This window comes from Rhagoletis zephyria, unplaced genomic scaffold (genome assembly GCF_001687245.7).
Source record: "Rhagoletis zephyria isolate East Lansing unplaced genomic scaffold, Rhagoletis_zephyria_1.1 Rzeph_scaffold_00033, whole genome shotgun sequence".
Taxonomy (NCBI): Eukaryota; Metazoa; Arthropoda; class Insecta; order Diptera; family Tephritidae; genus Rhagoletis; species Rhagoletis zephyria.
In genome coordinates, this window is record NW_016157117.1 from 88,218 (window position 1) to 113,574 (window position 25,357).

A 25,357-nucleotide genomic window follows, 5' to 3' on the forward strand; every position below is an offset into this window, starting at 1 on the left:
AAGGTCTGTAAAATTCCACTTATGCTTGAGTTATAGTATACAATTTCCGACGAACTTTTGTATATAAAATGCAAGGTGAAAGTCAGACTCTTTTTGTATACTCGTAAATTCATTTCTATTTAATTTCTATTCTTCAGCTTTTGATCAATGCAAGGACACTTCACGATATTGCCGCAATGTACGCTCGATGGGTTTATGTCGATTACATCGTTACCAAGAGAAATGTTGTAAATCTTGCAAATTCAATGCTTACTACAATTAACGACAACTCTATTATTGGAAAAAGCTGTAAGCGATAAAGTTTGCGGCTATGGCTGTGTGTGAGGTAGAGATCGGTAAAAAAAAAGAGAACTCGTTGGTGTAGTAGCAAAGCTAAAGCATCAGGAGTTACAAAAACAAACTCACACAACACCACAAAAAAATATAAAAATGAAATAAAAATAAGTCAGCAGCATTCATCGCGAAAATCACGAAAGAGGAAGGAAACGAGTCAGCGTTCGACCACTACAACTACCACAAAACACAAAACACAAAAGTAAGATAAAGTAATCATAATAAATAGTGATAGGATTAAAGGAGACTTCATAGCGATTCGTAAAACCGAAGAGGGGGTCATTAATTAAAAAAAAATACGAAAACCTTGTATGCAAACCAAAAACTAATTGAAGCGAATGGTTTGGCAGCAATGGCAGACAAGCAAATTACTACAAAATAATCTATTTATTATAAATAGCAATAAATAAATTGAATGCATACAGAGCGCGCAACTAAATAAATGAAAGCCAATTCAAATGAAACTAACTAAGGACACTTTATATGAATATACAAAATAAAACAAAAACATATTTACATAAGTGCATAAATACCTTAGTAATAACAACAATAAAACAGCAGAACAAAAACGAACAAATGAACGTAGTGAAAGAGCAAATAACGCAGCGTAAATAGGCGAGCAGGCAAGACAACAAAAGACCACATATACACATACACAAAAAGGCATCTCATACATACTACACGCATAACAACAAAGAATGCATATATAACTACATAATAGAAAAAATTCTATACAAAAAGTGAAAAGCAAATAAATGAGATGAATGCACTTTAAATTAAATATACAGTTATATACTATATGTATTAATGTCAACATATACGGTGGCAGGCCACCAAATAGGGGCGCGACATTTTAACAAGGTTTGTCTGCTTTTTTCTTTTTATTTAATTTTAATTGCTTTTTGGTAAAAGTATAGCTCTCTATATAACAAAAATCAAGTTAATAATTCAAAATTTGAAAATTGTAGAAGATTTCCAACTTTTTATACAGATTAAAAATAAAAAAAATTCTGGGTAGGCAGTTTTGTAACCCATTTTAGTAGAAGTACCATGTTTGACCGAGCTTTGCATATACTTTTAAAGCTTTCGAGTTTTGGGTATCAAATATTGGCCATTTGGATAGGTTTAAAAAGTATATTTTGGATATAAATTCAAAAAAAATTTGGCCTCCGATATCTTACAAAGTAAGTAAATTTCCTACATTGAAAATTAGGTGGAAACCCTATTTAGAAATACGCTGGGAGTAAGAGTCCATATCTGGAGCGTATATGTACTGTGTATACATACAAAAAACACTCACTGAAATTAATTATACTCAAATTTGTATTACAAAAACTAAATGTGGCAACACTGATCAAAAATAATTTCGGACTAAAGTGCTCAAAACTATCCCTCATTTTATATCAATATTGCGGTGTTTTAGTTAAATTTTGTAGAATCGTAAGTAAGTGGCAACCTTACACTAATATCCCAAGGGATAACACTTAGTTAGAATTGTTTAAGAACATTTTTTAAGTATCCGTAAATAGTAAAATTTCACCATTATTTTCTAAACAACAAATTAAATAAATATACAATTGAAAATAGGTGGCAAACCTGTTCAAAAATATTTCCGATTTGCGTTTTTTTTAAATAATTTCCATTTTTATGGGTACATATATGATGGTTTATTTAATTTGTAACTAATTTCAAATAGGTGGCAACCCTATACGAGTATTCAAAATCGTTACAGCCGTTTCCGAGAGAGCTATGGATATATTCATACACGCATGCATACATACATACATATGTATGTATTAGACTGGGTCGATTTTGTATGGGGGGAAAATAAAAGGCATTTGACCGTATTGTAATAGTAATATTATGATGTCTTAGGTCTAAGCCAATTGTTATTGGCCACGAACGACAAATTTACAACTTATCTTTAGCCCGCGCAATTGAATCAAAGTGTGTGAATTTTGAAAATGAAACTTTGGCTTGTAATATTTATGGAATGCGTTAATTGTTATAAACAAGACGATATATCAAATTAAGGGTTATTAAATTTAGTATCTTACGTACATTTATCATTTTTCAATAAGTCTACAAGTTTTTAAGTAATTAAGATAAAAATAACAAACACTATAATTTTCTCTTATGAAATTTCAATTCTTCATTACTTCAGCAACCAAGTGAAAAATAAAAAAAAAGTGAGATGGACGATATTGCTTTGCATTCAGCTTGAACGAAAAAAGTCACTCCCTGGCACACTTTTCTGTAATCCGGTTCTTTTATTGAAAAGTTATTTATCCAATTGAAAAGAATTGTTAAAAAAAAAACTGGAGATTCACTTAAGTTTTTCGATATAACTTTGGTAAATGTTACTCGACCGGTACGTAGTAATTACCAAATTGAAGGCGAGACTTACTGTTACTGATTTATGATAATAATATGATGAAAATCGTTCAGATTATAAACTAATTGTTAAAAAAAAAAATAAAAAATTAACAAAATTTTTTGTAATTTTCCTATATTTGCAATTTTTATATTGTACGCATAAACATAAATAAACTAATTAGTGTTTCTAGAAGTTGGGCCTGTTCAATGTTTCCATACTCATTTGCATAAACAAAATTTTTCCACGATGATGGAAAATAATGGCTTTTCTATTAGAACTACCGAAATTGTTCCTAAATTTGCAAAAGTTCGCAAACTATAGCTAATATTAAAAAAGATTAGAGTATTTGGAACCAGCTAGAAATGATATTTGAGTTTATATTTTGCGTTAACGGATTCATTGTCTAATAATATGCACCAACCCTTTTTGCTGAACCCAGAATTTTCAACATGAATTGGTCTTATTCGACTAGTTTGCTGTGGGTCACTTGGCGGTAGATGCGCGGGCTCTTACAATTAAAATAAAATACTAATATTTTGCAAGCTTGTTTTTGACTTCATGACACAATATATTTTCACTATTACCAAGGGATTTGAGAAAAATTAGATTTTCGATCCGCCCTAGTATGTATGTATGTATATATTTATACGACAAAATGCAAGTTTAAAGTTTGCTAGGACTTACCGTTAATTTTTGACATTTTTGCTTTGCTAACGGTGTGTGCATTTTCCTCCATATAAAACAAATTGTCAAATATGCTTTACATGGAAGCAAAAAAAATGTCAAATCTCATTGGTAGCTAGTTAAAACTTGCAATTTTTTTACAAAAATTGAATGGGCCACAAAACTACATACCAAATTTTGTTTCGAAAAATCCTGATTAAAAAGTTGGAAACTTTGTCGAATTTTCCCAATTTTTAACAAAAGTTTGCAATTCGGACTTGTATGGTTTTTGTTAAATAGTGAGCTTTATTTTCATAAAAAAGGTAATAAACATTAAATCAAACAAAACAAAACTTTTTAAAATAAATACATATCGCGTGCCTATTTGTTTGCGCGCCACTGTATGCACGCATGCACTGGTAAATGCGTGAATACGAATTGTTTGTGCATTCTTATGTAAATATAATTATTTATACGAAGAAAAATTGCGCATACTTTAGCTTATTTTAAGTGAAAGTAACTTTAAAAAGTAATAATACTTAAGTGTATATTATTTTTTAAGTTTTTTTAAGTTCGTTGGAGCAAAAGTTCCACAAGGCGAAAGTGAATGAAATCGATATTAATTTTTGATCCTTTCACTTAAGGAATATGTATGTATGTACTTTGATTTTCTAAATTGAGAAATTATTAATCAAAAAAATGGAATTACATAACAGCATTCAATGAAAATTGAAAGTAACCGCAGGACAAAATACATTTTCCTTTTTTATATATTTGTGTATGTATAGACATACATATATTTTTATGTACATATGTATATACATATATGGGTCGTTCAATACCAAAACGGACGGGATTCACACTTCATGTGTTCGATTTGTTTCAAATTTTTAGGGTTAATGCGTAAACATAAATAATAAATAAATATGAAATTTCAGCTCAATTAATACATTTTTCAAAACTTTACAGCACCAAACCAAAAAACAAAACAACAAAAAAATCGATTTAATAGTTTTCCAAATATCTCGAGAACGGGGCGAGGATAGAATTTGAAAAAAATTACACATACACACATCAAAATTCTCTATGAAAAGAAATGTTTAAAAAGAAAAAAAAATCTTGAAAAATTTTTCACATACTCATTTTTTTATATAAAAAAATTAGTTTTTGAAAAGATGCTGTCTCAAAAAAAATATTAAAAAAAATCACAATGGTAGCTCTGAGTATTGCGCAATATTTAAGTATAGCATTATGGCGTGCACTCTACAATAATTTGAGTTATGATTTAAGTAGTTTACAAACATACTAATTTATTTAATTTTTTTTAGAATTTTTATGATCATGCAGTTTGTAGCCCATTAAATTTTAGTGCAAGTTTCAAGCTACTGCAAAATTGCGTTGATTTTTAATATTTTTTATGCGGACGGCTTTTTGCATTTTTTTCTTATGGAACAAAATTCGCAAAACCGTTTTGCAATCTCTTAAAACTTGCACTTAATTTTACTAAAATTTACAAAACAAAACTACAAAACTGCATACTCAAAAAAATTCTAACAAAAAAATTTTTTTATTTGTAATGTACTCATTTTACTCAACTTTGGCGTAACAAAACATTCATAACTGAAACTATTCTTGAGTGCACCCCATATTGCGCAATACTCAGAGCTACGATTGTGATTTTTTAAATTTTTTTTTGATATGGCATATTTTCAAAAACTAATTTTTCAAGAAAAAAATTTTTTTAATATATCTTTTCATAGAGAATTTTGATGTGTGGTATTTTTTTTCCTCGTCCCGTTCTTGAGATATTTTGAAAACTATTAAATCGATAATCGATAAATAAATGTTTATTTATGCTTATGCATCAACCCTAAAAATTTTAAACAAATCAAACACATGAGGTGTGAACCCCATCCGTTTTGGTATGGAACGCCCCATATATAGGTACGTAAAAGCTATGCACTTCAAGTATTAGATACATATGTATGTATATTATTTAAATTATGTATTTAATCGGAAAACCTTTTCAAGCTCAACGAATTAAAAGTTAGATAATACAAACTACCAGGTAGTCATAAATAAATAAATAAGCTTATTTGTATGTATCGAGCCCTAACCGCCAAAATAACGTAAGCGACAATTTTTTCAAAATTTTCTTTTTGATGCAGAAATGTATCTAGATGCTCTAGGAATATTTCTTCATCAAAAAGGAAATTTGGAAAAAAATGTCGCTTACGTTATTTTGGCGGTTAGGGCTCGGTATGTTTGTATGTATATAGCTACTAAAAAGTTATTGTTTTAATAAATGATTAAATAAGTATATATGTATGTATTTGTATGTATGTATGTACATAAGTACTACACAAAAGCAAGTGTGTACTCACTCTAGAACAATGCATGATAATGAAATATGCAAACAATACACAGAAATACTGCAGACACAAAGTAACAATACTTGAATTAAAATTAAACAAAAAATGCATTAAAATTTTAATGCATATATGTATGTATGTTTGTAGGTAGCTACTTATTAGTAGGAGTGTGTGAAAAGTGTGAGAAAAACATAAAAAAAAACTTCAAAAAATCGCAAAATAAGAAAATATGTAATATGTAATAATAATAAAATGTGAAACAATTAACTGTGTAGGTATGTATGTATGCATCTAAGTGGTGCTTTTGTACTGCTCAAAGGATTTGCATAACAACCGGACTGCGTAATGTAAAACAACAGACGGAAATGTGCAACGAAAACAGCCGAATGTAAAAAAAAATGCAACTGAAAAAATGAAATTCAAAAAATTCCCAGAAAAGACGTTAAAGCATAATTGCAATTAGTTGCATAAATATATGTTTGTATGTATGCAAGTACATATTAGGCCGGTCCAAAAATGAACGTGAAAAAGTATAGTCGGAATTTTAATGCCGCCACCAGCGACCGTAACAGTTACAATCTTTATTAAAAAAATCGCTCTTTAATAATTATTATTTTTTTACTTTTATTTAATTACTCCTTAAATAACCGATATTTCTGACTTTTACTTTATAAATCCAAAATAGCAATTATTTTTTGACTTTTATCTAAATAATTGCAAATAACAGTTATTTTTGATTTTTAAATTATATATCTCAGATAACAATTTCTCAGTCACTGTCCCTTATTTTTTAAACCAGTCGCAGTAACTTTTCTTTCCCAACACTTTTTTTTTTAACTGCTAAAAATGTTAATGACTTTTATACGAATGATTTAAAAAATAAAAGTCGGTGACTGATTTATATTGATGACTTTTAAAAGTAAAAGTCACTGACTGATTTTTATCGATGACTTTCATAAGTAAAAGAATTGTTATTTTTTTAATTTTGCAAATAAAAATTTGTTTTCAAATTTGGGTATCGGTGAAAAAAGAAATCGATTGGTATGTATCACTTAGTTGTAGAACATTTCCCTCATGGTGACAGTTTTCATCAATAACTGTTATGTTCGGTCTTTGGCCGCCATTAAAATGCCGACTTTACTTTAATGTGGACCATCCTAATGTACATATGAACGTGTGCTTCTATATAAACATGCATGCTTATAACGATCAAATGAGTGCAGTTAAACGTAATTAAGTAATTTAATTAAAATGAAATGAAAACGGCTTAATCAAACGAATGCAGCGCCGTAGTCTTATTAAGTTCAGTACTGCAAAGAAGATTATTACGCGCATGCGAGTGAAAATTGAAATTAAAACATTTAAAAATTATGAATTCCCTATATACATACATATAGGCTTAAAAATTCCATAAGCGGATAAAATCTCGTTATTATATAGCTTCTTTATAATTGAGTGGTTTACATATTTACATTAATTCCTATATGTGTTCATCACCTCGTGGTACATATGTATGTATGCATATGTATGTTTGTGGCTTATTCCAGGCCGAATCGTCTATAGAAAATACACATATATGATTAATCTTGAAAAGACCAAAAATTAAAAACTTTTCACGAAAAAATCAAATTATAGCTTTCCACCTATACGTATAGCTCTAAAGAAATTAAAAACAAAAAAAAACGAAATTTTCTTCTATCAGAATTCCTTAACGGGCTATCTGCGATTTTTAAGAAAAATCGGAAGAAATATTTTTCATTATTTCGGTTGCTGGAAAAAGTACTTTGACTATTGCTGTAAATTTTTTTAAGAAATAAATATAAAATGATTTTTTCTTGTGAGTTTTAACTTATACAACAATTTTTGATAAAAGAAAATTTCTTTTCCATTTCTTGTGCGCCATTTTATATGAATTTTTACTTATTCGTGAGAGCAGCAGACAGGCCTTAAATCAATTTACAGCTCTCAAGAAAAAAATGCTGCTATACATATTTATTTCTTCAAGAAAATTTACAGCAACATTAGTTTTTTTAAGCAACAGAAATTATGAAAAATATTTCTAGTAATTTTTCGTGAGAGCCGTAAAGTAAGGTTTAGGAATATTGGACAAAATGTAAGAAACAGTGAGCCGTATGAATAAAATTTAATCAAACGCTTTTTCTTAAAATTTCAGACCTTTTACTCGATTCGTTCAAATAAATTTAAGTGAAACGTATGAAATTTTAGAAAAAAAAAGCAATTTCTTAGTTTTTATGCATACGGCCCAGTATTTGCAAAATTAAGCTTCTGCCATTTTTCATACAAAATACAGTGAAGGCCACTTAAATAGCGTCCTCTTTAAATCCTCAGTATTGGCAGTTTTCTTTTTGTGCTTGTTGGCTCTCTTGGCTTTTGTGACCTATTAAAAATGCTATAATTTGCTGTTTATTTTGTCTGTCCGGGATTACTTCACATTGTGCACGAATGTGGTCTAGTGATATTTAGTATTAAGCAAGGCGTGAAGGTAAATCAACTAACCTACCGTGAAAAGATTTTTTAAGGCCGCTTTATTACCTTGCTCCCGAAAACAATTCGGTAGAAATTATTTTACGTTTCAACAAGACCCGGTATCGTCGCACAAAGCTCGCGAAATCCAACGTTTTTTTAGAAAAAATCTTCCCAGCTTCATTACTTCGCCACAATGGCCACCATATTCACCGGACTTAAACCCAATAGATTTTGCCACGTAGTCCATTCTCGCGACCAAAATAGCAAATAAAATATATGAACCTGTCAACGCCTTGCAGCTTGCTCTTCGTCACCACTGGGACGAAAGACCGCCAGACCACATTTGAACAATAAAACTAGACTAAACTATAGCATTTTTTATTGGTAACACTTCGAGCGCCTACAATTCTTATTTAAGTGGTTACACCATACCCTTAAGAATATTTTGAGCGCTTTCCCATTTCGAAATTCAAACTTATGGGTAGCAGTTGGAAGTGGGAGTGGGAGAAGGGTAGTACATTTCTTCTTTTGTGTGTTTTTTTTTTAATTACTTTTTTCAAAGATCGATTTGGCTGAAATTTTTACCACAAATTCTTTATAACATTGTTTAGTTTTGTTTGGATGTCCCGTTATTAAGTTATGAATACTTAACTAAACATCTTTATCAGAAATTAGAAATTTTTCTTCAAACCGCTGGCATTTTTGCAAAAAAAAATTAAAGATTATTTTTTTTTCTACGTATTGCCATAGCTACTACCATCATAAATAAGAAATAATTTTTTTTTTTTAATTTTCAGAAGATGCTCGATTCAGAAATTTTGTACGCCATCTTAAAAAGAGTGCGCTTATGGATAACTCATATCTCCGTCATTTTATAATTTTTTGGAAATTATTCTTAGATATGTGACATCTCTGAAATAGTTTTTTTTTTCTTTAGAAATTTCATATCTGCGTCAGAAAAAAAAATTTACCAACTTTTTAGACCGTCAGAATGGTGTAACCCCCTAATTTTTAAGAAAATCCTTTTTCGTGTTTTTCAACCTAGAGTGGAAGTATATATAGAAATTACAAAATTTTCAATTATTTTGCTTAGCCCGTACTTGCGGGCAAAACTTAAAAATCTTCACAACATTAATTTAACTAAATTTTCAATGTTGGCTAACATTTATAAATCCTTAAAACAACATTTTGTTCTTGGATCACGCCATATGTATGTTTCATGTGTAGCATTCACCAGTCACGAAAAAAGTTCCAAGGAACTGCCTTTGACATAGGCTTTCTGTGACAGATGTAAGTATGAACATTTGTTCATAAACTCACACACGCTTAGGCGCTAACATTAAGTGTGGTAGTAAATGCATAAGAAAAAAGAAAAAAACAAAACAATTTTACAAAATCCGTCAGCATAGCGTACATAAATGTATACTTAAGGCCATTAGGTAATTGCAATAGTCCTTTGAGCTTTTATACAACTTGCATATATGTGCGAAAATCTGGGCAGTTGGCGCTGCTTTCTGCAACTAAAACCAAAAAAAAAAAAAAAAAACAATAGCATAAGCACAAAAAAAAACTATTTAAGAAAATGTAACACAAAAGGAAGCACACACTCATACAAACGTTTAAAAAATGATTGGACTAAGTAAAAAAACTGGCAATTGAAAGTAAAATTAAAGAGCAAAGAAGCGCAGAATAATACAGCAGTGCATGAAACAAACGGCATTCAGGATGCGAAAAAATACTATGAAGACAAAAAAAAAAATTATAATTATAGCTAACAGTGATTAAAACTAATTAGCGCTCTAATTTAAAGGAAATATGAGGGATATTATTTAGCAGTTAAGGTTTGGTACGTGAAAAATTACCAAAAGTTAAAAAATTCACAAGAAAGCGGCGAAATACATATGTACATACATATGTATGTACATTAGACTGCATCACTCCCCGTACAAAAAAAAATCGGTACTATTTTTCCATTGGAATTATAAAATCTATTATATTTTAAGACGTCCACCAAAATATTTCGGAAAAATATTAAGATATAAGTGAGCTGGACCGATTTGAAAATACCTCCAAAAATGGAGTGTTTTATGAATAAAAATAGTTTCTTAAAGATTTTTTTTGAAAAAATCCCCTCAAATGACAAAACGGTTTAAGCTTAAAATATTTGCATAAAAATATTTAAAAAAAATTTTAAGAAAATTTGAACGGAATCGTAATGATGAGATTTTTGATGCTGTTTTTTAACTTTTTTCAAAGGTTGGTAGAGGAAAAACTTGAATAACTGAACCTAAACTCTTCTACTTCTTCATTGAAGCGTCAGTCGCGCTGTTTGTAACCTTTATTATAAATCTTTTTGTTGTGGCGGTCTTTGCCCATGGCATGTATGGTAAAACCAATCAGGACGTGCTTGATGTCTGCGTTAATCAAAGCATGTACGAGGATGCGAAAGCTTCGTTTGCGGATAATAATAATAACACAGATCTCATTGATGCTGATATCTACAAAGGTGGCCTATTCTTGGGTTGCACTTTCGGCGCAGTGGCAATGTATATTTGGGGTGTTGGCATTTTGGCGGCAGGTCAGAGTTCCACCATGACTGGCACATATGCGGGACAGTTTTCAATGGAAGGGTTCTTGAATCTGCAATGGCCACGTTGGCGACGTGCACTTTTTACGCGGCTAATTGCAGTTATACCCACTTTTTGTTTGGCATTATTCACTCGCATGGAGGACTTGACACATCTCAATGATATACTGAACGCTGTGATGTCGTTGCAATTGCCTTTTGCTGCTATACCAACGATAGCATTCACCTCATGTGCGGCCATAATGGGTGAATTTGTGAATGGAATCACCAACAAGGTCATCTCTATACTTTTAACAATAGTCGTGATAACGGTTGTTGTACAAGTACAAACGGCGTCCTTGGAAGGTGGCTTTGTAGCATTAGTTTGTATAGTTGCCATTTTATATTTGCTTTTTAACCTTTACCTTGTGATACACATGATTGCGTGCATGGGCAATCGAAGGTTCGTGGATAATCGGTGGGTCCAGTGATTTGTGCTACCCAGCCAGAACAGCTTTACGATAAAGAACGTCAACTCAACCTATGCAAGAATTTCACCGAACGGTGATCAGGAAGTAGATGTTCCCTTCGGCGAAGAAGAAGATGCATAGTCACTACTATTCGATATTGATTCTGAGGACAGCGATGACTGCGACGACACTTATTTTTAGGAGTCATAACAACAACAAAGCGCATAACCATGACTGTTCCAGCATTATCGGCTAGCATCTTAGAAACACCTGCTGCTGCTTTGATGGTTCCAATATTTTCACCCACATGCAACAACTACTACTACTACTAATGTTAGCTACAGTTATGCCAAAGTAACAATCATACATACAAAGTGACAACAGCCACATTACGTAGACTTAAGAGATGTCATTGGAAAGGTATTTTCTCACCCTTTTTATTTCTTTGCTAATAAACTCATTCAAAGGATGGAAGAGAAAGGTAGGATGAAAGAACATCATTCAAAGTTGAATTAAGATGTCTTGGTATTCGAAAAAAAAAACAAGATGGGACACGAATGACGTTTTTTGGCCAGAAATAAAAATAGTGTGAAAATACCTTTCTACTGAGATCCCATAATTCTAATTCAGAATAGTTTTGGCCCAGTTATTCAAGTTTTTCGTAAAACAATCTTTGAAAAAGGAAAAAAACAGCATGAAAAATCTCATTCTTTCGATTCCGTTGAAAATATTTTTATATTATATAATTTGTCATCTGATGCGATCTTTTTCAAAAAGTTCTTTAAGAAACTATTTTTATTCATAAAAAACTTAATTTTTGGAGGTATTTTCAAATCGGTCCAGCTCGCTTAAATCTTAATATTTTTCCGAAATATTTTGGTGAACGTCTAAAAATATAATAAATTTTGTAATCCCGGCGGAAAAACCGCAGGTGATGCAGTCTAATGTACATATGTGGAGCGCTGCAATACATAAATAGACTTGTACCAGTGGAAAGTTAATTGCGCTACGTGCAGGAGTTAATAAACAAAAGCAATTTACAGCACACTACATAAATAAAAGAAATAAAATGAAAATACATGAACTGTAAAATATTCATTAAATTTACAATGCATACTAAACAAAATACCGCTAATCGTACACATGCAAACATAGCAGTTAACACTCATACACACACTAAACATAAAGTATTACAAGCTTTAGATGTGCACGCATTTGCAAGGAAAATAAAATAAACTCGCGCAATTGTTCCAATTGTAAAAAAAAAAAAAAAAAAAATTAGAATTAAAGAAGTATATTAATTAGTCTAACGAATCTAGCATGATAAGCCACATACACCATACAATTTACATAAATACTTATGTAAGTAGCAGCAATAAAAAAACGAATGCCTATTTAATTGTGCTGCATACCTGACCATCTATATCTATCTATGGTTCAATTGCTTACTGGCTGCTAATACAGTTGCATTTACTAGCGTAAATTTGAAAACAACCACAAAAATACTCAAATGCATAGAATACAGGAAACTTGGAATAATATAGATAAATTTGAATAAGAAATGCAAATTTTTGTGACAATGCAAATTTCAACACTCATAAAAACGCACAGGGTTGCCAGGGCAGGGTTGCCAGATCAGTAAACTAAAAAAAAAAATCTAGTACTTTTAGTTTGGCGAGGTATGTAAGGGGGAGGGAGAAGAGGTTTGTGTTTGTGTGTGTCAACAAAAATATAGAGAATAAAAAGAAAGATATATAAGTAGATACTTTTAAGGTCTATAACTGTTCTTTTTTTTACTTTCGTTTTTTAGAGTGTATTTCTCTCTTCTGACATAACCTTTATTTATTTTTGTTTCTTAAAAAGTAAATTTTTTAGACTACCAAAAATGAGTAAAATAAATAGTTTAAAGTTTTGTCTGTCCATTTCGTGCTGCGATTTTTAGCGTTTTCTCAGAAAATGGCTTTTTTGCAGAAAGAATTTATTGCGTTTACCATTAGGGGGAAGAACTCATTAAAGAGAAGAAGCAAGAGGCTTTTTTTTTCAATTTAGCTGCTGCAAGGGCTGCTCCTTTTAACTTTTCAGCGGATGAATTGGGAAATTGAGAGTTTTCAGGTTTGCAAGTGAAATCAGTATAATACGCCAATATTTTTTAAAATTAGCCACTGCATAATTTCGTGTTACAATTAAGTGGCATTTTTTTTCTTTAGTATAAATATTTAGAAAAAAACTACATTCATACTTTTTCAATAAAATCACAAATTCAAAAGTGACAACTTTTGACCATTCTTTCGTCAAGGTTTAAGAGTTTTGTTTGCAACAATGTGAGAAAATGGTTGCCTATCAATTAAAACTTGCTTGGTCAAAATTCATTTTGGCCACAAAAATGGGCCAAAAAACCCATAGTGCAGTGGTTGGATGCGAAGTGCTTATAAGAGGGGTCAGATTTGAATTACCCGAATGCCGAACTATAAAAACTACTTTTAATAGTTAGTCGGTCAAGCTCCTTGTGGAAAAGAGAACTGTATACTTCATACGGTTTTTTTATGTGGATTTGAATTTATGCGGCATTTCAAACAATTTTTTCGCTGTAGCCGTTTTGCTCTTTTGAGAGTTTTTATTTTTTTCGGTGTGTAAGAGACAATGCTTGTGATAAATAATTGATCTTTGCATTCTTATATAATTCATGTATTTTTGTGGTATTTTTTTTGTTTTTGGTTAAAATACAGATACAATTTTATTTATTTCATTAATGTTCAGTTTTACATGGAATAATAATAATAATTGTTGAAGTGAAGAAATAAATTGTTTTTCTTTTTCTTTTTTTGGCTTAATATTGCCTCACGGGATGTTTTGTATGCGGTTTTTAGAATTTTTTACATAGAGTATCTGAATTTATGCGGTTTTTGAAAATGCTGGAACGCATCCCCTGTTTTTATATGAAAGTAAAAAACTTTTTTATGCGGCTTTCTGAGGAACGCATGTACCACATAAAAAAAGACCTAAGTGTATTTGAGGTTTTCTTTGTCACTTTTTAAAATTAGTTGTTCTACCATTTCAGGCAATAAAATCATAAATATCTTCTTTCTTCTTCTTCTTCTTTCTTTATTAATATACAAATATATATATGTATGTATATATTTAAAGCTGCCAAAGTAACGCCGAGTTCCACAAAACGATAATGCAACAATTTATAAACATCCACATATGTATGTATGTATGTATGTAAGTATTAAGGTATGTTTTGTATGTGCTATTAAAGCTTGCGTTTAAACCTATGCACGTAGCCTGTCTGCCTTTTAAAAAGCAATTCAATGCTGGCATAGACAGTTGCTTTTTTCGCCAAAAACAATTTTTTTAAGTATTTAGTAAAAAACATAAGAAAAAACTATGTATGCCACAGTTCAATGTCCTTGCCACAAAAAAAGAACAAATACAAAAGAACCTTATGTAAAAAAAATATTTATGTATAAAAAACTGCAGGTAATAATTTATTTCAACACTTAATCTTTATGGTGTACATATTAATAATATAAACAACAACAAACACTGCTCGCCGCTCTGTGTTTATTGAGAAAAAATTAATCAAATATGTTGAATTATAAATAAAAATTATTGAATTTAAGTGTAGAGCTAAAAAAAAAAGAGAATTTGTAATAAAAAGGAAATAGTTAAGACTCAATGATTAACTATAGATTTTATGAGCATTGGTATTGCAATAAATTAAATAAAAGTGCAATTTCCACGTATTTATGTTAAATATTACAATTATTTTTATATATAAATATAAAAAGACTATAAGGTACGATTTATTGAAATTATTACTTTATATAAAAATTAAATATGAATGAAATAAAGACAAAACCCGTTAGAACAACTACAAATATGTACATTCAAATAAAACCAGCAATTGCTACAAGTGCTTACATTCATTACAGATTACACTAATTATAAATAATTTCCAATATGTATATGTACGTAAGAATATATATACGCATGTGTGCACTGCAAATGCGGCTATAAAAAACAACATTTTCAACGATGCAACAACACAAAAGAACCCGTGAACTCAAAACATGAACTACATATGTATGTACATACCTACATATATACAATTGCAATGCATGTATGCAAAAACTAAAAATATTCATGTAAGTATGTGTGTATGTATGTATATGTTAACATTAATTGCAAACAAAAAAAAAAAAGTTCAGCATAAAACTACAGCGAAAAAATCGTGCTTACTTAAGTGTTGACTTATCGTAGCGACTGTGTAAGTGAGAAAGATGCGAGTAAAAACAAATTTAAGCAAAACCTAAACGACGTTAAGCTATTTAGTATAAAAATTAAACAAAAATTAGGTTAATAGTTAAGCTTTTGATGAGCAGAAAATGACGATGAAAAAGCTGAAGTTGGGGATAATTATTATTACTATTACTGTATACAAAAATACATACATATATGTATAATTAACAAGTGAATATATTATATATGTAATACTTACAAAATATTTAGTAAAAATAAATTTATTTTTACCTTTCTCATTTTAAGTTCATTTTTATGTTGGCATATAAGAAAATAAAAAAAAATATAAATAAAGCAAAACAAGTTATGATGAAAGTTGAAGCAAAATGTTTTTATTTCCAGATGAAAATCAGAATTAAAGTTCAAACTCAAATTAAGCGGTAAGTACTAGTGATGTAAATTTTCGATACTTTCAAGTATCGATCGATGCGCGATGCTTTGGCAACAAGTATCGAATAAAAGTATTCGATACTCGATATTTTTACATTATTCCGTTAAAAATTCCTTATACTAAAATCGTAAATTCTTTCCGGCACGCGAGCAGATCTCGATGTCTCAACAAAAAATCTTCTTGAATACATTGATTGCCCTCGACTATAACATACGCTAAACAATTTTGTGAGCCTACTGAGATTTTTGAACAAAGTCGCTCCAAAGAGAATTGCCGTTTTTTTGATCCACGTTGCGCTCCGGTAAATTATCATTTTGAAAGCTGGTTATACACTGCTCCTAAACCAATCTCCATTCAACCACTGTAAATTTTGCCACCTCTTACTTTGCTTTGGCGACGCTTGTTATGAAAATATATTTTAACAATGATGTTTGAGTATCGAAGTAGCGAAATAATTTTTTCAATACTCATCGAATACACAAATTGCTCAACGATATCAAATACATACTATTCGATACTCGATACTATTCACATCACCAGTAAGTACAAAGTAAGCGTTAAGCGGTGAAAGAAATGTCACAGGACAACGGCCCCAGCGATGCTCTTTCATATTTGACCGTGTGATAACGAATTTCTTCTGTTTTCAAACGGGGTCAGCACTTCGGTTGTAACGCAGGTGTTTGCGTGTTCTTGAATTTTTTTATTTAAATTTTTACTATAAAAAAAATCATTTTCTTTAACAAAATATTGACAAAATGAAATAGGAAGTTTTTGGCTAAAATCTAAAAATATTAAAACGTTTTTGGCAAAAAAAAATTAAAAATTTAAATTTTGCATTTGTCTGAATAAAAAGTCACTAAAAAATATGTATGTATTTTTTTTTTTTTGAAAATCTATACAACATTTACTAGCTGACGGTAAAAGCACGAGTATCGAGAATAGCGAGGAAATATTTCTAAAAAATTTCAAAGTTCGACTTGATTTAATTAATTTGCAAAAAACAAGGCCACATAAACTTCACCATAACGCCTCCAAACCTGCGCCAATTTAAACAAAGTTGAAGCCAAATTAAGGGGCATCACTCGGAGCGGAATACTACAGCATTATTTTTGCAAAATAGGCGCCGCATCGCTGTAATTTTGCTACAAAAGCACGATAGATAATATTTTTTACCAAAATAACAGCTCTAATTTTAGGTGTTTAGCATTGCTACTCCGTTTAAAAGCACCGCTAAGCGAGCCCCTTTCATCTGATACCCATATCGCCGCAATCGGTCCATATTTGGCAGAGTTATAACAATTTTGATATTGGACGCCCGCCTTCTGCTGAGTTATGGTCGCCTGGTACCCCAAATTTTGCTACCCGGGATATTTGCCGCGGAAAAACATGGTGTCACGCAATTCACAACACCTCCTCCAAATCGGAACCGATTTTAACAAAATTAGTGTCAATTGAAAGAGCATAGCTCGGGGCGCTGTCCCTGGGTAGCAGCTATGCCAAACGCCTAAAAGTAGGCCTTGTATTTTAGAAAAACATAGAATGTTTCTGTAGCGAAATTTCATTGGAAGAGAAATGCTTCAGGACACCGCCGGAGAGATGAGCTTTCATTTGACACAAATTTTGTTAAAATCGGTTCAGATTTGGCGGGGTTATAGCGAATTTTCTGAAACCTTGTTTTTCCGCGACAAATATTCCAGATAGCGGAAGTCGAGGTACCAGGCGACCATAACCCAGCAGAAAGAGCGTCGTCCGGCACACAAATCGTTCTAACTCAGTCAAATATGTACCGAATACAGCAATATGGGTATCAAATGAAAGAGCATCGCTTAGCGGTGATTTGCTACGCCTAAAAGCACAGCTGTTATTTCAGAAAAACCCTTCCATAGCAAACTTTTTTAGCAGAATGGCATCGATGCACTGCTTATTAAAAAAAAAAAACCATTGCTGTAAATACCGCCCCAAGTGATGATCTTGCATTTGGCTTCAAACTTGTTAAAACCCATTCAGATTCGAAGGAGGTGTAGTAAAATTTCGTTTCTATGTCCTTATTTTTAGTGAATAAAATAAATCAAGTCGAACTTTGAAAATTTTGTTTTAATATTTCCCAACAAACTAGGATATTCGTTGCTTCACCGTTAGCAAGTAGACTCCTCATAGACTTATAAACAATTTCTTATTTGTAAACCCCTTATATAATAACTTTTATCTACAAAATTGTGTAAAATTTCCGTTTTTAATATTTTTTTGGCAAACAAAAAGCGGTACAAACAGACGTGGCAGTAGCGTTTTAAAAATTTTTAATTTTAGCCACAAGCTTTCTCTTTGCATTCGTACCATTTCTCTTGAGGTAAATTAGTTTTTTATCAGAAAAATAGTAAGATTATAAAAAAATCTACAAAACGCGCATTACTACAAGCTGCTTGCAATTCGCAAAGGAAGTGTTGCACCGACAGTTTGGGAGCAAGCAGAACAAGCGCAGATAAATATCATTGCACGACAATAGGCGTTGGGCTAAATAAAAGAATAACTTCCGAAGTACAGTACGAATTGTACGAGATAATAATAAATAGCGAAGAAACCAACCTGCTGACTACCATAAGTGGTGTGGTTATTAGCTAACAGTTTGGTAAGCACTAGTTGAGTACAGGAAATAGAAAATTACAACTGAATTGATAAGATTTAGAACTCAAGTATTTCAGATGCTACCCTGCAGAAAAAAATTATCAATTGATAAAAAATAACCTACTTGTAGATAGCTTTTTTGCGGGATTTCTATATAATATATAGCTAGCCAGAAGCTACAAAAAGCTAACTTGAAACAAGTGGACAAGTAGTGCAGGAGTAAAGCTCGAGATTGTTTTCTTTAAACGCGTTTCTATTTAAATATCCTGCACTTCGCAAATACTTTTTCGAAGTGAGGACAAATAAATGGAAGATCGAAATTTCATATTATCGTTTTGAAGTTATGTCTGACCGAGTTCGAATATGGGACCACCTACAGCAGAATATGTAAACAAATATGAAATGTAATAAAATAAAATAAATAAATAAAAAAAGAAAAAATAAATATATTTTGTTTTTCCTATTGATATTTAATGCCCAAAAGTAGTTAGTTACAAGTTAGTTACATCAAATGCAGAGGTAACCACCCTTGACTATTTAGCGGCCATCGCCATAGAAATATAGTTAGCTTTCGTCAAAGAAAATATACAGATAATAAGTGAATTATAGCTCCTTCCTAATCAACTTAAGTTTAGCTTATAGTTAGATACATTTCCTGCAGGGTATACTCACCTTCATGTTGCCATATACATATACACACATACTAATATATAAAACCACAGTAGCCATATTCACCTATATCTATGCATAAAGGTTCGCCGGCGCTGCCATATTCATAATTGTAAAATTGATTGTAAATATTTAGTACAAAAACCGTAAAATATGTAAAATAAATTTAATAGTTGCAGAGTTTAATGCAAAATAAGGCGTCCATACATTTTTTCTTAATTCTGTCATCTTTCTATTTTTTTTTGCAATTGCTACAGGCGGAGACCCTTAAATAATTTGCTTTATAGTTATTATTATTATAGTTGTTGAAAATAGAGACATTTAAAAGGCTGTAAATAGTGATAAAATATTTTAATATTTCTTTCGAATTGTAACTATTTTCTCTTTGACAAAAACTTATTTTACAGTTTTGTCGACATACATACGCTATTTGTCTTGTCCATGAAAGATAGACTTAAGTTGTTTGGTCAAATTTCCACAGATATGTATGTACATACTTTTCAATTACATCAGTAGACTTACAGCCGCATTTTAATTACACAGATCTACTATTTACATACATATGTATATACATAAATGCATCTGTATGTATATACCCTCATTTAGCTTCTATTAAATATCCTATAGAACGCTAATTCATTCGCTAAAATTGCTCGCATTTCACCAGCAATCCAAATTTTGAAAGGTAACATTTTCATCGAGGAAGAAATTAGATAAAGTGGATGTTGGTTTGCTATTTTCCGCCCGCTGATGATTGTCTGAATTAATTAACTGCATCGAAATGCATCCAGTTCTGCTTTCCGTTAAGCTGTTTGTTCAAGCGAAGCCATTGAATTTTAACTGCACCCAGTTTTGTGTTCAGTGATCAAATTATTTTCTGCGTCGAATTTTGCTATTCCCTTGTTGTTGTTTTATCATTTTGCGCGATAAACGATTTGTGGCAAGGTCCCATCGCAGCACACTATTAATTGTCTTTGCTTGCTATTGACCGTCACTTATGTCGATTGCATTTGATGATTTAGGCAGTAGGTTGGGTTAATCGTTCTGTTCAAATACACATTATAAGGGTGATCTCCAATGTCTGAAATGTGAAGATAAATTAGGCATGTAATAAAATGATTTAGATACCATCAAATTGTGTTTGCACATTATATAAGAAATTAGTATATTAGATTTTCTCAAAGAAGGAATATTTTGAGAGAAAAATAAAAATTAAATAATATTATTAGTAAAAATTTAGATACCATCAAATTGTGCTTGCACATTATATAAGAAATTAGTATATTAGATTTTCTCAAAGAAGGAATATTTTGAGAGAAAAACAAAAATTGAATAATATTATTAGTAAAAATTTACATTGCTATGTACTACATTAGGGTGCCTCGCCAAAAAAAAGTTACGCTTTTTCGGCAATATATTAAGATTTATGAGAGCTGGATCGATTTGGATATACCTCAAAAAATCTCATTATTTTGATTCCACTGATACAATTTATTAAAATTTCTATGCAGACCATTTATGCCATGATTGGCTCTCAGACTAATGGGGGCCATGCAAATGGTTGCTATATCTTCAATATTCGGTTACACCTACATTCCGTAAAACATTTTTTTTTTTATAGTTCTACTTGAATAATCATTAATGTACTGGCATTAGGGTGGTATTTTAGGGTGATAAGAACTGTGGTTTTGTGAGTAAGTACTAGAACGTGGTACATACTTCAAATAAATGAACTTTAGAGCAAAAAATTGTCTCATGAAGACAAAAAAAATATCGATATACTCGTACCATATTTTAAAATCCGATATGACGAAACATTTTATAAGGCGATCCCTACGTTCAGCAAAAAAAAGAAAAAATGAATTGACTCATATCTAAATACTTCCATAGCAAAAGTTTAAAGGTTGAAGTTACTGATATTAGGGTGATAAGAACTGATGTATGGTGGGTAAGTACTAGAACCGGGTACTTGAGGTCAATGAATAATGGAACAAAAAAGAAAAACCGATATATCATACTTTTAGATCCGACTTTAAATACCAAAGATATGACAAAAAATATAAAAGACGGTAATTAAAAATTGTTTTTCTAAAATTGCATTGCAAAAAAACTTCAGTCGCAGGGATGAAGGGCTAATTTAATGTACAAATAAGTACAATATATATAGATACATGTGTATGTATGTAGGTAGATTAAGGCGTATCACGAAAAAAGTTCGGCGTCAGTTTTATTTAAACACTTACATCGAGAGAAAATTTTGGTTATAAAAAGAACTTTTTTAGGCACCCGTTAAAACCCGCTTCATCGCGTTTTTCTTTCGCGTATAACTTTCTTAATTGCTATACGAATTTTTTTATTATTTTTTTTATTTTTATGTCACCGAAAAGGCCTCGCTCAGGACTATAATAAAGCCTAACACTTTTCACCAAGGTCGTTATCATTTTTTGAGAGCTTTAGTTTTATATTATAAAATTAAAAATTTAGGGATAGTAATACCAAAATTACTGAAGATATAAATTAAAACGGTTTTGAAAGCCAAAATTGTTTAATGGCCAATTATAGTTCTTAGCGTCAGCTTTTCAACGACATGAAGATTTAAAAAATCGGATATAAAATAAGAAAGTTAGAGAAAATAATGCGATTTTGCGGTTTTTAACGAGTGCCTACAGAAAATTTTTTTACACTCAAAATTTTCTCTCGTCATAAGTAATTAAGTAAAGCTGACATGCGCTAAACTTTTTTTTCTTTCATTTGTCGTGATACGGCTTAATGTACATATCGTCGTTCTGCAAAACCGCGTTACTGACATTTTTTGCCAAAAATTGGACTTGCTCACAGAAGCTCTTGGCTAAAGCCTTATCCATTCATTCTGAAACAGGGATGAAAATGGAAATTTCAGATTGTACCTAATATCATAAAATAAATGTACCTAAATGAGACAGATTGTCCCTAAAAAAAGTTACATCATTCATTTGTAGTTTTTTCTTATAAATTTTGTTTAAAACATGAATACAAAGAATGGATGTACTTTAATTATAATAATATAATAATTGATTAGGTTTTTTTTTAACTGTGCCTATATCTATAGATTGTAGTCTAATGGAAATCGGAGAAGCGTTGTTTTTGTCTAATTTTGACTACTGAAAAATATTGGCGAAAAAGACAAAAAACACACTTTGCGAAGTATACTTCTTTATCCAGCAACAACACGCAAAGTCTGCTAATTTATCCGATTCCTTTTTAATAGGTGCAACAAGTCTAGATAAAATCTGTGTTCGTATGGAAAAGTCGCTTATGTCGAAAGGCTGGCTTTAGTATAATGCGGCATTCCCTTTATTCTTTAAACGACAATAAATTTTTTGCAGAGACTTAATAAGAATATTGACTTGCTAGTATCGGAACTATTTATTGCACGTTTATTTGCCAAAAGTTGTTCAACGGCTCAGCGCCAGTGAGCTATTCGCAATCCTATGCTGCGAATGCCGATTTATACTAAAGCCTGCCTTTCGACATAAGCTACTTTTCCATACGAACACAGATATATTCAAATTGCCGTAAGTAACATCGAAAGCATTTTAAATATATTTCCAGAAATCAAAAAGCGAATATGGGTCAATAATAATAATTGTACCTAAAATCTACTGACTGTACCGAATGTACCTTTAAGTCATCAAACGTCGGAAAAAGGTACAATTGTACCTACTTTTTCATCCCTGCTCTGAAATATACTAGCCAGAAATGCGATTGCTTTATAAAAAAGATAACCATTTTGAAATATGAGTATTTTTGCTCTCTAGAAAATAAGTTATGCAACCTCACATAGCGGCTTTGCATTTTGTTGATACACGGTTTTGTTCTTTAAACGACGATATGCATGTACCTATGTAAGTATCTTTTCACTCCTGCTATTTGTGTTCATTTCGAATAGTTTAGGCTATTTCAATGCTTCATTGCTTTGACGTAGTCAAATGCAGCCGATCGCTGTCGCATTACAAATACCGCCATTTGCATACATACATACATATGTATGTACATATGCACATACATTAGAATGGATCACCAAAAAAGTTACTGTTTTTTCAACGGAATTATAAAATTCATTCAGCCTTATCATGAGTTTAATTTTCCCCGAACCGGTTCCCTTTTCACTCTTAGTTTCCATGGTTTTACTCTGGGCGGATGACAAATTTTCGGTTGAACTTTTTTTTCAGGCGAAACTCAAGATAAGGCAGATTATATTTGAAGACTGACGCAAAATTATTTCCGAAAAATATTAAGTTTAACATGAGCTAAATCGATTTGAAAACCCTAAAGAAAACTCTCATTTTGATGCCGTTGATGACATATTTCTGCATTTTCATACAGACCTTGTAAACCTAAACTCTTCTATCACCTGAGATGATTTTTTGGAAAGAAATATTTTTTTGAAACCTAATGTTATTTACAAAAAAAAACGATTTTTTTAGGTATTTTTAAATGGCCCAGCTCACGAATATCTTAATCTGCCTTATCTTGAGTTTCGCACGAAAAAAAATTCACCCGAAAATTCTTATTCCGCCCATAGTAAATACATGGAATCAAAAAGTGAAAAGTGAACCGGTTCGGGAAAAATTAAACTCATAATAAGGCGGAATATTTTCCCGAAATATTTTGGCGGCTGCCTTACTATATAATAAATGTTATAATTCAGATGGAAAAACGGCAGAGAATGATGCACCCTAATGTATTTACGTTCATATTTCTGTAGATATATACGTACATATGTTTCTCTATTTAGATAATCATGATTAGACGGCAATTTGCATTTGTTCGCCGCGCTTTTATCGCTACATTTTTGGTTGCAAAGTTTGCGCTATCCCTGGTGCTACATTCAGCTAAAAATCGAATGGCCGAACAACTGATCTCGACAAGCACAGCATCCATCACTCGCTTGCCTAGCTATATGTACACGCGTATGAATGTGCATATGCACATAGCGCAATGAAACTGCGGCAATATAAATTTTCCACAATACAATCTGGCGTTGCATCGACGTCACAGTTGCCGCTACCGCCACCGCTGACCGTTGACCGTGCTCCGCATTTCATCAGCTCACTTGTGTGGCAACAGCTGCGGCACAGTGGACTTGAGGCACACAGGAAATCGTCGATTGACTTGCATGCGCGAGCACAAAGAAAAAGCGCGGACTAATACCAAATGTGTTACACATGCATACATACATACATACACTCGCACTCACATAGGCACACACACACACACACACACACACGCAAAATGAGCATTCGACGAGCTCAATTGTATGGTACAATTGGTGATCTAAGAGCTCTACGCCTACACGATTGACTGAGTAAATATTAAATTTTGCTTACCCCGCTATAGCTGGCGATTAGCCTCTGCCAGCTGTCTGGCTTCCTAGACGTATGAGCAACATCCCACCGTAGTCATACGGTACTCGTTCGTGCCTTGCCTTGTCTCGCCCGCTCTTCTCTGAAAGTCATCTGCCGGCGTATAGTTGGCGCAATCAAAGCTGTCTAGCTCTTCTAGCTGAAAATCACATTTGCCTCGATTCCAATCGATTGACTTTGTTTTGATTTGATTGAGCATTTCCCTTTCTTTTGTCTAATCTAGCCTTTGTTTTTACTCTTATGTAGTTTTGTTGTTGAAAACTGTGAGAAATGTAATGGCTTTTGTGATTTGTATTTAATTTAGTATTCCCCATTTGATTGCACAAATCATTTCAAACGGTCCAACATGGATTGTCGCGTCAAACGTGCCTGGGTGTGAGAAAATATTATATTATTTAGTAAAATAATTTTTCGCCATAAAAAATAGTTTTCACAATAAAAATTAGATTTAGTAACAAGTTGATATAAGCACTAAATANGAAAACTATATAAATTGCATCTCTATTACTCTTAATGCGATCAAAATAGACGGAAAACCGCTTATCATTGTTTCCACGTATCGATCGCAAAAGTGTGCTGAGAATATATTTATTAAATTTATCGATAACTTGTTGTCAACTAACGCAAACGGAGCTGCGGTTTTTTTGGGTGACTCAAGCGTTGATTTATTAACAGAAAACCCCTCCAGTCGGTCTTTAAG

The 25,357-nt window shown here is 31.7% G+C and overlaps 3 protein-coding genes across 7 annotated transcripts in view; 2 read left to right on the top strand and 1 right to left on the bottom strand.

Annotated features, from left to right (window-relative positions):
• The window catches only part of nolo (ADAMTS-like no long nerve cord), an 83,751-nt gene extending 82,515 nt beyond the window's left edge, over window positions 1–1,236 (top strand). For both annotated transcript variants that reach the window (XM_017618117.1, XM_017618126.1), the window contains one exon: window positions 138–1,236. In XM_017618117.1, coding sequence (XP_017473606.1) covers window positions 138–262 — 125 coding nt within the window. In that variant the 3' untranslated portion in view covers window positions 263–1,236. The remainder of the gene's footprint in view (window positions 1–137) is intronic.
• A 9,273-nt stretch (window positions 1,237–10,509) lies between these two features.
• Window positions 10,510–11,658, top strand: LOC108364411 (protein Malvolio-like; the record flags this gene model as incomplete). Its single annotated transcript, XM_017618090.1, has 1 exon — window positions 10,510–11,658. A coding segment is annotated over one exon (780 nt), but the record flags the coding sequence as incomplete, so codon positions are not given.
• Window positions 11,659–19,487: 7,829 nt separating this feature from the next.
• The window catches only part of LOC108364486 (uncharacterized protein KIAA0513), a 187,505-nt gene continuing 181,635 nt past the window's right edge, over window positions 19,488–25,357 (bottom strand). For 3 of the 4 annotated variants that reach the window (XR_001847766.1, XR_001847767.1, XR_001847765.1), the window contains 2 exons: window positions 24,622–25,026; window positions 19,488–20,333 (listed from right to left, as the gene is read on the bottom strand). Coding sequence is in view for 1 of the 4 variants with exons in the window: in XM_017618189.1 (XP_017473678.1) it covers window positions 20,301–20,333 (33 nt within the window). In the remaining 3 variants the exon portion in view is untranslated. The remainder of the gene's footprint in view (window positions 20,334–24,621; window positions 25,027–25,357) is intronic. The other variant, XM_017618189.1, reaches the window with a different exon arrangement.